Source organism: Ovis aries, chromosome X, assembly GCF_016772045.2.
Source record: "Ovis aries strain OAR_USU_Benz2616 breed Rambouillet chromosome X, ARS-UI_Ramb_v3.0, whole genome shotgun sequence".
Lineage (NCBI taxonomy): Eukaryota > Metazoa > Chordata > Mammalia > Artiodactyla > Bovidae > Ovis > Ovis aries.
The window spans coordinates 31,251,671-31,265,944 of NC_056080.1; the positions used below are offsets into that span (position 1 = coordinate 31,251,671).

At 35.3% G+C, this 14,274-nt stretch overlaps 1 protein-coding gene across 9 annotated transcripts in view; it reads right to left on the reverse strand.

Moving 5' to 3' along the window:
* The window catches only part of DMD (dystrophin), a 2,668,835-nt gene that overhangs the window by 888,622 nt on the left and 1,765,939 nt on the right, over positions 1-14,274 (reverse strand). For all 9 annotated transcript variants that reach the window (XM_060407875.1, XM_060407877.1, XM_060407874.1 and 6 more), the window contains one exon: positions 9,447-9,622. In XM_060407875.1, the coding sequence (XP_060263858.1) occupies positions 9,447-9,622 (176 nt within the window). The remainder of the gene's footprint in view (positions 1-9,446; positions 9,623-14,274) is intronic.

Genomic DNA, 14,274 nt, shown 5'->3' on the forward strand with positions numbered 1-14,274 from the left:
CTTGAGATGCTGCCTCCTTCTGAGACCTGAGATCCTCAGTATGTCCACTAAATAAAGCAAAACTCTCAATTTTTAGGTTTTACATATTTTTTTTTTTTAGCCAACAGAAGCATATCTTTAGTAAAAGGTCCAAGCTAGGATAAGTAATGCAAAATTGGATCTAGATTAACAATGCTAAACTCAAGATGGTTTGGGCTTATATCTTGGTTCAAATACTTGCTAGTTATATGATCTTGGATAAAGAACTTCGGCACCCTATGTTCTAATCACCCTTCTATAGAAGTGGAAATAAGAATAGAGTTGTTATGAAGATTACATGAGCTATGCAAAGCACCTGGAATAGCACCTGGCAATATTAAGTGCTGTCACCATCATCACCAACATCACCATCATCATCAGTATTGTTGTTGTTGTCTTGTTGCTAAGTTGTGTTTAACTCTCTGTGACCCCATGGACTGCAGCATGCCTGGCATGCCTGTCCTTCTCTGTCTCCTGGAGTTTGCTCAAACTCATGTCTGTTGTGTCAGTAATGCCATCTAATCATCCCATCCTCTGTTGCCTCCTCCTCCTCCTGCCCTCAATCTTTCTCAGTATCAGGGTCTTTTCCAGTGAGTCAGCTCTTTGAATCAGATAGCCAAAATACTGGAGCTTCAGATTCAGCATCAGTCCTTCCAATGAATATTCAGGGTTGATTTCCTTTAGGACTGACTGGTTTGATCTCCTTGTAGTCCAAGGACTCTGAAGAGTCTCCAACACCACAGTTCAAAAGCATCAATTATTTGGGGTTTGGCCTTGTTTATAGTCCAACTCTCACATCTGTACATGACTACTGAAAAAAAAACATGGTTTTGACTATATGGACCTTCACCAGCAAAGTGATGTCTCTGATTTTTAATATGCTGACTAGGTTTGTCATAGCTTTTCTTTCAAGGAGCAAGCATCTTTTAAATTCATTGCTGCAGTTACCATCTGCAGTGATTTTAGAGCCCAAGAAAAGAAAATCTGTCACTGTTTCCACTTTTCCCCCTTCTATTTGCCATAGAGTGATGGCACCAGATGCCATGATCTTAGTTTTTTGATTGTTGAGTTTTAAGGGTCTACATAAAGTATCATTAAGTCAAATGTCTATGGAAAAGCAGTTAATAGAAACAACTGAGTTGGGACAGTTGTGGCAAACTGAAAAGAAAGCTTCCTTGCCCAAACTAATGCTTCTGAAACTTTAAGGTACACATGAATCACCTGGGAATCTTGTTAAAATGCTGACTGTGATTTATTAGATTCTGTATTTCTTAGCAACTCCCAGGTGATGTCTGTGTTCTGGTCCAGAGACTACACTATGAGCAGCAAAAGTCTGAAACATCTGTCATTTAGTTGCAGCTGATTGTGCCTTGAGAGAATGTGAGAATGAATACATAGTAGTCAGATATAAGTTTTCAAAAAGAGATATTCTTTTTCTTTTTAATATATGAAGACTCTGAATTTTCAACCATTGGCAATTATTTTGTGACAGTGCCTATGTAAACACACCACTTACATTCTAAGCTAGATTCAGCTTGTGAGCACTAACTCTAGGCTGGATGAAGAGTCAGAATTAAAACTGATGATAGGAAACAAGGAAGTTAAAGGATAGAGCAAACAGACTAGAGTTGGGGCTGGAGAAATCCTGGGGACCAAGGGTGAATGTGTGAGAAGCATTTTAGCACGAGTTTACATGCCTACATTGACTACATTTAAAATATGGCACACCCTGTGAAGAGACTTGTGAATTTTAGTAAAATTTTGGTTTTCATTTTGTAGAAAATGAAGTGTTATATGAAGACTATTTTGTTAGGGGCATCTGAATTAAGGAGAAGCCAAAATTAAGGAAGACTTAAGAGAAAACAGTTGTTTTAAAAAAGGGTGAATGGAGTAATATGAATTGCCAATGGAGGTTTGCAAGAAGAGGTCCTACTAGGCCTACTTTAATGAATTAGATAAGGCTCATTTCTAATTAACAGCATCCATTTGCATGCAAACAATGAGCTAAGGTCTTTAAAAAACAATTTCTTCCCTTAAGTACATTCAGTAATGTCTCCCATTAGCTCATTTATGCCATTAATTTGCTTGGCAAACTAGCATAGATTATATACAGGTAAACTTTTGTTCAAAAATTCAGCAGTAAAGACATTGAAATGAGTAAGAAGTTACTGCTTTTACATGAAATCTAACACAGTAAGGGATTTTTAATATGCTTAGCCTTTCTTTGGATTTTGATGTATTCTGATTGATAGAGATGTCTGCATCCTTGCAAAAGTAACATGAAAACAATTTTTCCCCTAGTACTGCTTGCCATAAAGGCGCCAGAATTCTTTTGAGAAGGCATTACTGCCCAGGTCTTGGTTTCTATGTAACATTCTCCAGCCTATCAGAGACCCTTGTAGAATTGTTGATACCACTCCGGGCAGGGAAAATACAAGGTGAGCCTGGGACATTTAAGGAGAAAGCTTGAATGAACTCCCACTGGTTAAATTTGGTCAAGGTGAGCATCAACAGGATTGATAACTAATTCATTACAGCGTATTGAATAAATAAGAATCCATAAATCCATATTGTGAACAAAGAGAGAAAAAAAAGGAAATGTTTTATTTTTTTAATAGATGAAACCAGCTTGCAGGATCAAGTCAGAATTAGGAAAATAATTTTGTATCCCCATTATAACAACTGGATTAGGGAATCCATGGATTCCATCAATGGGTAGGAAAGCCATTAAATGATTTAGTAATTTCAAATAAAAATATATTACTTTCTAATTCAATATCTAATGGTTGCCACCTTAACCAAGGGATCAAACTTAGCAGCAGATAGAGTGGGAATACTTCATATTACACATGTACTGATGTGATACAAATTACATAGCATCCTATATGAAGTACTCTTGACAAAAACATTTGACTTGTATCTTTTTAAGTTTCATCTAAACTCAACTTCCAGTTTATAAGAAATACAGAGAATAGAAGGTAAATTCAATTCAAAATGGAAAATAAGTGGCAAAACTCTGTTTGCAGATGACACACTGCTATACAAAGAAAATCCTAAAGAAGTACCAGAAAACTTTTAGAGCTCATCAATGAATTTGGTAGTTGCTGAATACAAAATTAATATACAGAAATCTATTGCATGTCTATAAACAATAAAATGTCAGAAAGGAAATTAAGGAAACAATCCCATTTACCATTATATAGAAAGAATAAACTATCTAGGAATACCTACGAGTGAGTGAAGTCACTCAGTTGTGTCCGACTCTGTGACCCCATGGACGGTAGCCTACCAGGCTCCTCTGTCCATAGGATTTTCCAGGCAAGAGTACTGGAGTGGGTTGCCATTTCCTTCTCCAGGAGATCTTCCCAACCCAGGGATTGAACCCAGGTCTCCCACATTGTAGGCAAATGCTTTACCATCTGAGCCACCAGGGAAGAGCCCAAGGAATACCTATATAAGGAGGCAAAAGACTTGTACTCTAAAAACTAAAAGACCCTGACAAAAGAAACTGAAGACAATGAAACTAGATGGCAATATAGACTGTGTGTTCTTAGACAGGAAGAATCAATACTGTTAAAATGACCATTCTACTCAAAACAATATACAGATTCAATGCAATTCCTATTAAATTATCAGTGGAATTTTTCACAGAACTGGAACAACAATTTTTAATATTTGTATGGAGACACAAGAGACATTGAATAACTAGAGCAATCCTCAGGGGGGAAGAAAAGGAGCTGGAGGAATCAGGCTCCCTGACTTCAGACTATACTACAAACTTACAGTTATCAAAACAGTATGGTATTGACAGAAAAACAGACATGTAGACTAATGGAACATGATAGAAAGCCCAGAAATTAATCCACACACATATGGTCAATTAAGCTATGATAAAATGAGGCAAAGACATTCTCTTCAACAAGTAGTGCTGGAAAAACTGGACAGCTACATATTAAAAAAATAAAGCAATTAGAATATTCTTTTACACCATATATAAAAATAAACTCAAAATGGATTAAAAACCTAAATATAAGACTGGATACTATAAAACTTCTAGAGAAAAACATGAGCAGAAAACTCTTTGATGTAATTTCCAGCAATATTTTTTTGGACTGACCTCCTAAAAGAACAAAAATGAAAACAAAAATAAACAAATGGGACCTAATTAAACTTAAAATTTTTGTATAGCAAAAGAAATCATAACACAAAAAGACAACCCATAGAATGGGCGAATACATTTGCAAACAATGTGACTGATCAATCTCCAAAATATACAAATAGTTTATGCAGCTCAATTAAAAAAAAAAAAGATAACCACAACGACAATGATAAAAACATAGGCAGCAGACCTAAAGAGACATTTCTCCAAAGAAGACATACAGATGGCCAAGAGGCACATGAAAAGATACACAACATCACTAATTATTAGAGAAATGTAAATCAGAACTACAATGAGGTATGAAAGTGAAAGGTGAAAGTGAAGTCACTCAGTCGTGTCTGACTCTTTGTGACCCCATGGACTATAGCTTACCAGACTCCTCTGTCCATTGGATTTTCCAGGCAATGGTACTGGAGTGGATTGCCATTTCCTTCTCCAGGGGATCTTCCCAACCCAGGGATCGAACCCGGGTCTCCTGCATTGTAGACAGATGCTTTTACCGTCTGAGCAACCAGGAAAGTCCACAATGAGGTATGAAGGGTCCTTAAAAAACCTAAACATAGATTTGCTGTATGATCCTGCAATCCCACTCTGGGGCATATATCTGGAGAAAACTCTAATTCAAAAAGATGCATGGACAGAACACTAAATAATAATTCGGTGTTATTTTAAATTTTCTCAAGCATGGTAAACAAGTATGGTTATATGTGGCAAGTTGTTATTCCAAGGAGATGCATGCTGAAATATTCAGTGGTTAAGTATAAGGTAAGGTGAAGTTGCTCAGTTGTATCCGACTCTTTGCAACCCCATGGACTGTAACCTACTAGGCTTCTCCGTCCATGGGATTCTCCAGGCAAGAATACTGGAGTGGATTGCCATTTCTCTCTCCAGGGGATCTTCCCGACCCAGGGATCGAACCTGTGTCTCCCGCATTGGAGGCAGACGCAAGTATAGGAGTGTTTATAATGTATATGCAAATATAAAGACAACAAAAATTTGTGTCTGCATATTATTTCCTGTATTACAGGAAGGCAGATATGGGGGAGATAGGGACAAAGAGAGAGAAAGTGAAATGTTAATGGTGAAATGTTAATTGCTGAATCTAGAAATGTAGGAGGAAGAGAGAAGGGTATATGGGCATTCATTATGCTACCTTACTTCAACTCTTCTACGTGCTTAAAACTTTTCACTATAAATAATACTCAAAAAGAAAAATTTCAAGCCCCCTTTTTAATTAAGTAACACTTAAATTAAAATTGTTATTCCTCAATATATGTTAGTACAATAATTGTCCTATCTGTGAAATGGAGGAAGTAATATCACATTTTTCAAAAGAAAAAAGGACAGATCATTTTTTATTGCTATGGGCAATGATTCAGAGATTCCTTAATTTAGGGATTCTGCCTCCCACTACACTGCTTCCCTCTTTCATTCAATTTTTTTTATCAATTAACATTATTCTAAGTAAAATACAATTTTTTATGGTGTCAGCAATCCATTGCTTGAAGACCTGCCTACCCACATTCCCTTGACTGGTATATCTCCTGGAATATTCCAGGATAAAGGAGTGTTTGAGGATCGCGACTATACCATCAAAAGGAGTAAAACTATATAACTATATTATATGATAATGAGGTCTGGGCAGATAAATGAACAACTGATTAGACATAGTGGGGTCTTTTTTTTTTTTTTCAGTGCTATGAACTCTTTTCGCAATCTGGTGAAATCTGGGACCTCCAGAATAATGTATTTAAATTCATAATATAAAATACATGGGACTCCAAAGGAAGTCAATTATATTGAAGTACAGTTTTAAGACTATTAGAAACACATTTGTGACACAGTAATGCCTGTTTGGCTTATTATTAACACATTAATAAGATACTGTGGTAGATTTAATACCTACTACGGTTTTGAAGTAGTGATAAGCATGAACCATATTTTGAGATACATGTGACAATTCTAATGAGATATGGAAACATCTGTGATTTCAGATACTGCTAGCATTGCTCTGGTTTATTGTCTATATTCAAAATGCAAAGGGATATTCAACTTCAGTTATGAAGTTAGTGAAAACAAAGAGGTATTTCCTCCCATTCAAGTTCATGGCACCCCTTGACTTCTATCAGTGAACCAAGGCTTAAGAGCCTTCATACACAGGGTTGCTTTGTTTTAACCTATGACTTCCCTTTATGGTCAATAGGTTTTTGTTTATATCTTCTTCATTTAGACAGACCATTTTGATGGCTAAGTCATCATTAAACTCATTATCAGCCTTAAAAATGTAGATGTTATTCAGTTCCTCTACTACATAACCGAGGCAACAGTGAATTTTCTATATTAAATTGAACAGCTAATTGGTTATATTTTATAATTCATTTACTTCCAACACAGACTAACTTAATGGATGTCTGCTGCTATTTGAAATTTCTGAGAATTTTCTTCTCATATTTCTGATATCTTACATTTTCAAAGAGAAATGTCTAAAGTTATGTAGCTATAAAGCTTCACATAGTTTTTGTAAACTTTAATCACTTAAATTATACCCTTTCTTCCATTGCTGTACATGGGCTAAGAAACATTAGATATTTCAATAGCTGTATTTAAATCCCGCCTGCAAACTAAGAATACTGTTGTCAACTGGAATAGTCATCTTATTTTTCACCTGTGCAATAATCTATTTCCTTGTAATTTCTGCTTGGGTTACATTGAAAGCACACCACTGATTAATAATATTTTCATGATTACAAACCCTCCCATGATTGTTAGGTTAACATGCTCCTTATAAAATATTATTTTATTTATTTTTACTTTATTTGTACTAGGTGCTTAGCAATAGCTGTAAGTGTATTTGTAGAAATGGCACTTACATTTTATTACTCTTTTATATTTCATAAAATTTAAATGATACAAAAATCCTGAGTTTGCCACAAAACTGATCTCAGTGGAAATTTAAATACGCTAACATCTATTTTTAAAATGTAGCATGAAGTAGACAACTTTAAAAGCTGAGTTTAGAGGAAAAATAAAACCTCAAGGAAGCTGATCTTGACTTTTTAAGGAACAAAAATACAATGTTTAATGTAGGTCAGAGTGTTTAAATGGGAGAATTTTTTCCTAACCAATTACAGCCAAATCCCTACCAGTCGTAATTAACCTATAATGTGTGTAATATTTCACAAAACAGTCAGTGTACATCAATTTCTTATAAGCTTAGAAGGACCTTAAATTTTAGAAGTTATTTAGTGAAACAGGTATATTGTCCTATCAACATTTGTAAGTTCTAATTTGCATTCAGAAGTCAATGACCAATAATAAAAATTTGAAAACTCAGATAAGAAGTTACAGAAAATATTTGTTAAAGGATTTACTCAAATATTATATGAGTAAGATACTTCAAAATGAGAAATAACATTTTATATACAATAATGAAAAAATAATCCTCCAGTCAATTTAATCCATTTTATGAAGTTGATATATTTTTATAGCATGTTATTCAATTTTCCTTAATTTTCCCATTTCTTAACATCGTATTTTAGACTAGATTGGGTCTAGTGCAGAAATGATGTTATACAGGTTTAAACCTGCTGATAGTATAAATATATCAGCTGTTTAAATAATGGAATTGTTGTGTATTTAATAGAAGGATTTCAATTTGGGGGAAAAAAAGTGTATGATTTTCCCAAGGAAGAAATATAGCTACAAAGCATGGGTCTTTATTTTATGTCTATGCCTATGTATATATCCCCTGGAAAAGGAAATGGCAACTCACTCTAGCATTCTTGCCTGGATAATCCCATGGACAGAAGAGCCTAGTGGGTTATAATCTATGGGGTGGCAAAGAGTTTGACACAACTGAGCAAGCAATACTCACTCACTCATATGTATAGGTACTCCAGTATTTTCTAAACTAAAATTTAAAATAAAAATGTTTTTAGATGATGCTATTATTTAACTTTAGTAAGATTTGTCTGTGTATGTGTGTGCGTGCATGCATGTGCACGTGTAGGTCAACTAATATGTTCATTATGTTCAGCATGAATTGTATCCACTTTCTGAATCATGCAAAAGGAGCAAAAAGTTTTTGCTCCTTTTTGAAAACTCAGATAAGAAGTTACAGAAAATATTTTTAAAAGGATTTACTCAAATATTATATGAGTTGATACTTCAAAATGAGAAACAACATTTTATATACAATAATGAAAAAATAATCCTCCAGTCAATTTAATCCATTTTATGAAGTCAATATATTTTTATAGCATGTTATTCAATTTTCCTTAATTTTCTCATTTCTTAACATCGTATTTTAGACTAGATTGGGTCTAGTGCAGAAATGATGTTATACAGGCCAGAAGTGGTGGGCAAAGACAATGGACGCAATTCCAAAACCTTTCTAATACATCCTCACCAAAGATGATCATCAGTGAGTTATTCTAGATTTCTGAATATTAAAATCCACCTATTATGCAGACGATAGGTAGGAAGCAAGGCTTGGCAATAGAATTGAGCTTTCACTGTTCATGACAATAGTCTCATTTGGTAAATAAAGGGCAAGTCCTCCTTTATGAAATAGGAAACATTAGCAACAACTGGTAGCATAATACACAACCCTGTTTATAAAAATATGTATGTTTTCCAACTGCAGCAGCACACACTTAGCTTTTTGTGCTTTCAATACATTTCAAGGGAAAGTTAAATGATGATTGAATTCAACAATAACATCTCTAAGGTTTTGTTTTCCCCTGTAGATTTGAACATTTTCAGCCCAAGCCCTTCTTCAAGAATGTGCTAAGAAATGTAGTGGAACTAAAAGGTAAATATGACTATCAAGCTTTTCAGCATCGTAAGTCATATTTGTAGCTGTTAAACAATCTGGCCAAATAGCAACTTTTCCTACAAAATAGTCATTTATAATGTCCTTTTTTCATCTTCGTTAAAAAGAAAAAATTAACTGAGATGCAGCTTGTGAAAGTTGGAGTATACTGAAGACATTCATATTTAAACAATCATGTGTGATTTTTAACACAAACTTCAAAGCTTAAAATAGTCAAAAAGCACTGCCTATTTAACTAGCAACAGTTACATATTATATTATTCAAGGAAAAGAAAGAGCAAGTTCATTATTGCTATTAAGTGTTGATGGAATCCTTAATGTTAGTGCCTTTCACCCTGGTTCGAATCTTTCACAAAATCTTTTATTTTTCTTTTAAGGGCAGCTTAAACAGCTCCACTAAAATTTTAGCATTCCTATTTTAATCTGTCACCCTACCTCTTTTTTCTCTCGGCCAGCTGTTTGCAGACCTCCTGCCACCGCAGATTCAGGCTTCCCAATTTTTCTTGTAGAATACTGGCATCTATTTTTGAGGACTGCTGAATTATTTCTTCCCCAGTTGCATTCAATACTCTGACAACAGTTTGCCGCTGCCGGATGCCATCCTGGAGTTCCTGTGAGATACCAAAAAGGCAAAGACAAAGATGAAGCCCTGTGTCCTTTTATTTGAGAAAAGATTAAACAATGTGCTACCCCATGCAGTTCTACTGGGGGAGAAAGAAATAAAAAAGCTCCATGTGAAAGTTTCTCTATGAAACTGACATGCCCATATCCAAAGGAGACAAGACAGAAAGACACCTTTTATGTGTCAGGAAAAAAGCGCCCTCTCAGTTCAGCTCCAGGTTTTATATTTGTAAAGCTTGTCAGCTGGAGGATGTTATAATGTCCTACAAATCAATTAGTTGGAAACCTTCTCAAGAGCAAATTCGATTTCTTGTCCCCACAAGGATGTTCCATGTTTAATAGTCTATGAAGTGTTGTAAAATTTAAACTTGAAGAAACTAGATTTCTTCGAGACTGTCGATGTGAGAGGTGAAAAAGAACAAGCGCAGTTTAGCCAGAGTATTTTTTTAAAAACCTCTAGAGATATTTAAACAAACATTCATGACTATATAAGAAGGAAATTTATTTCAGATTCTGTTTCCATCCATGTATTATGCATTATAAAACCACATAAAAATTAGAATTAATTGCTTTCAGGGACAACCTATCAAGAAATCCCTAAGGTACAGAGATAAATTTAAAAATAATCTATAGCCACTGGAACATTTTTATGAGTCATTGACGGTGTCAAGCTTAAGCATCTTCTACTTTTTATCCTGGATGAAATTTTAAGAGTGTCAGAAAAATTGTTTATTATTTAAAAAGACCATTATAACAAAATATATATTTAAAATGCCTTTTGCCATGAAATAAAATAGCACTCTAGCATTTTTAATAAAATAAGGTAATATAGAATTTGTAAGGCAATTACAATAACCCATAACTAAATCTGATGTTTACAAAATGAAATAATATGAGAACTTGAGATATCTGCCATATTTCAATCTAAAGGACTCACAAATCTTTATGTATAGATGAGACAGTCAGTGTTCAGAACACTTTCTTGAACATATGATTCTAGTTAACTTAATATTCTTATATTCTCCTGCCTCAAACCAAGTACATACCAACTCCATCACATGTCTGCCAAATGAATGAATCAATGCCTGTTTTCTAAGACTGGGTCAAATCTCCTTTAGATTCTCATTATGGCTAAACTTGTTAGATTGTTGTTTTCTACTGCTTTCATGTATTATTATTTTAAATACTAGAATTTTGGATAGTATGTCTTTAGCAGTTAAAAGACTCATTAAATCTACAAAAATGGGAACAGGCCATTATTGTAGGAACATAGTACCTCAGAATGATTATAAAACTATGCACAGTCACTGAACTATTCATAAGCTTTCCTGATCCTACTCTCTTAAGTGAGCATGAGATGTGCTCTAACAAACACGTGATACTTCCTTGCAACTAGTTGATTTTGGTCCATCATTTATATTCCACTCTGAACATCTGTTCAGATCAGTGTTGCATGTGACAGTCACTGCTTAGTAACAGGTAGCCCCATTCATAACAAATTGTGTCTATATTCAGATTATATCATAAATTCCTTGAAGCCAGAGATAGTGTCCTATTCACAGTCTTAATCCTGACACATCTGGTTCATGAGAGATTTCAGTAAGTATCTGTTGAATGAATGCATGAATCTATGGATATAGAAAGTGGAGGAAGAGAGGAGTGCTCATAATTATCATGGTATCATTAGTATTAATACTTATCATTGGACATCCTAGAGATTCTAAGACGTGCATACAATTTTTTAGGTTTTAGGCAGTATAAAGTCTAGCTGAGAAGATTAGACATAAGTGTGAAGGATAATTTGCTATATTATATTCAGTAAGACAGTAAGCAAAGTGATCAGACAGATTAGATAAGTAATTATAAATGACAGATTAGAAGAGAAATAAGCGCAATGGAAGGATGAAAAGGAGAGGCCATGGTGGGTAATTTGGAATTGAAAGAATGGGTAGGCCTTAGGGACATGTTTGGTCAGAGCCGCAAGAGGATAGCAGAAGGCTAGCCTATGGTGTGGAATTTCTGTGATCTGATCTCAAGTATACACTTGGGCTCTGTGTCACTGTATGAGAGTGGAAGTTTAGGGAGCGGTGTAGCCCTAGATTAATAGTGGGCTTGGGCAGAGAGGACTCTGCTTTTTATTAAAGACTTTGCAGTTCAGTGGGGAGCAACAGAAAATGACTGAAGGACAGGGGTGTGGGAGCTAGAGCTGTGTTCGGAGGCGATTCTGGGGCAAAGTTTAGGCTACTGTTAAAGCAGGGACACAGGTAAAACAGTCAGGACAGGAATCTGCAAGGTAGGTATTGGGGCTAAACCTAGAGCTTAGACAATGCAGCAGAACAGAAAGGCGAGAAGTAACATGAACTGTTAAGGCACAATTAAGAAGGTTAAGGAACTAGCTGGATCCAGCAATCATGAATGACTACTGAAATGGGGAAATCTTTGCCTAGAACACCAGACTCAGGGAGGCAGTTACAGGAGAAAGATGATGACTCTAATTTGTACCTCCAATGGTGTCCAATACCCATGGCTGTTAGAGATATTTATTAAAAAATTCAAACTAGTACAGCCACTGTGGAGAACAGTGTGGAAATTCCTTAAAAAACTTGAAACAGAATTGCCATATGACCCAGCAATCCTACTGCTGGGCATACACACCGAGGAAACCAGAATTGAAAGCGACATGTGTATCCCAATGTTCATCACAGCACTGTTTACAATAGCTAGGACATGGAGGCAACCTAGATGTCCATCAGCAGACGAATGGATAAGAAAGCTGTGGTACATATATACAATGGAATATTACCCAGCTATTAAAAAGAATGCATTTGAATCAGTTCTAATGAGGTGGATGAAACTGGAGTGAAGTAAGTCAGAAAGAAAAACACCAATACAGTATAGTAATGTATGTATATGGAATTTAGGAAGATGGTAATGATGACCCTATATGTGAGACAGCAAAAGAGACACAGATGTAAAGAATAGACTTTTGGGCTCTGTGTGAGAAGGCAAGGGTGGGATGATTGAGAGAATAGCATTGAAACATGTATATTACCATATGTGAAATAGATCGCCAGTCCAGGTTCGATGGATGAGACAGGGTGCTCAGAGCTGGTGCACTGGGATGACCCTGAGGGATGGCATGGGGAGGGAGGTGGGAGGGGGGTTCAGGATGGGGAACACACGTACACCCATGGCTGATTCATGTCAATGTATGGCAAAAATCACTACAATATTGTCAAGTAATTAGCCTCCAATTAGAGTAAATAAATTAAATTTAAATAATGCATGGAACACCTGTAAGATGTGCGCTATAGCACTGCATCTCTAACTTCAATGTGCACATCTCCTAGAGATCTTGCTAAACTGTTGATTCTAATCCCGTAGGTCTAAAGAGGGCCCCGAATTTTCAGCTTCTAACAAGCTTCAAGGGGATGCCGATATCACTAGTGTGGGAACAACACATTGAGTAATAAGATGATAGAGTGAATGCCTTCTGAACCTTTGTTAACAAATCAAAGAATTCTTGTTGCTGGTTTATTAAGCTATAAACTAATGAAACTTCACAATTTTTATCTCAGGCGTCTTGCTTTGTATTTTTGATCTCAGTTCTTCCACTTCATGGCTGATGGCTACAGTGACTTTTACAATCCAATTGTAGAATCAACATGGGTTTTATTATTTCCATTTCCCAGATAGGTGATAGAACTGAGTAGCTAAGAATGAAGCAATAACTTAAAATTGTTAGATCTAAATCTCATTTTATGTAGAGTCCCAAATCAGGGCTTTCAGATTTTTTTTTTATTTTGTGAAAGAGAGCTCATTAAATAGTCTATTGCATTTGTGTGAAGAGATTTTGTAATTAGGAGAAGTATTTACAGTGTATGATCGACCTGAGGAGAATTTTCAATAATAAAGCCTAAGAAGGCAAAATAATGGACCAAAACAGGAAGTTAAAACTTGTACATGTTGTTTCACAGTTACCTGCTGAGCCTGAAGATGTGACTTGATTTACACAATTCAATGGAAAACCTCAATCAATTTTATTCACTTAGTGCAAAACAAATTAATTTTCATTCTATAACTTCTAAATATTTTAAGTACTATTCACTACCATAGAAACTTCTAAGCTCTGATACCACATTCATGTTCTGTTGTCCTAGGCATCCTTATCTATTTCTCTAGCAATTAACATCTAGTGTGAGTTTGGGATAGAAAAAAATCATAATTAAATTGATTGGATTATTCATCATCCCTTAGAAAGCTTATTGTGTTTTGACTCCAATATTAAAGCATCATTCTTAATAATGACTCCTTATCAGACTCCCCTAGGGAGGTTTTTCAAAATATAAAAGCCCAGAATTTCACAGTAAACCAGCTGCAGCAGAATCTCTGGGTATAAGGGGACAAAGGTGTACAAAGCAGATATATTATTAGAGAAAGGCTAGGCAAGAAATATGTGGTGCAGGCAGGGGCACAGGAGGGGCATGTTTTAGAGTTACAGCATTATTATTTAGTTCTTGTATGCTTTTTGAATAGAGAAAATTTCCTAAATTATAGAAAGTGACACATATATCTCAATCCTCCAAGTCAAATTGGGGGAAGAGAAGAATTACAGGCAAGGAAGAACAGCTACATTTTTATA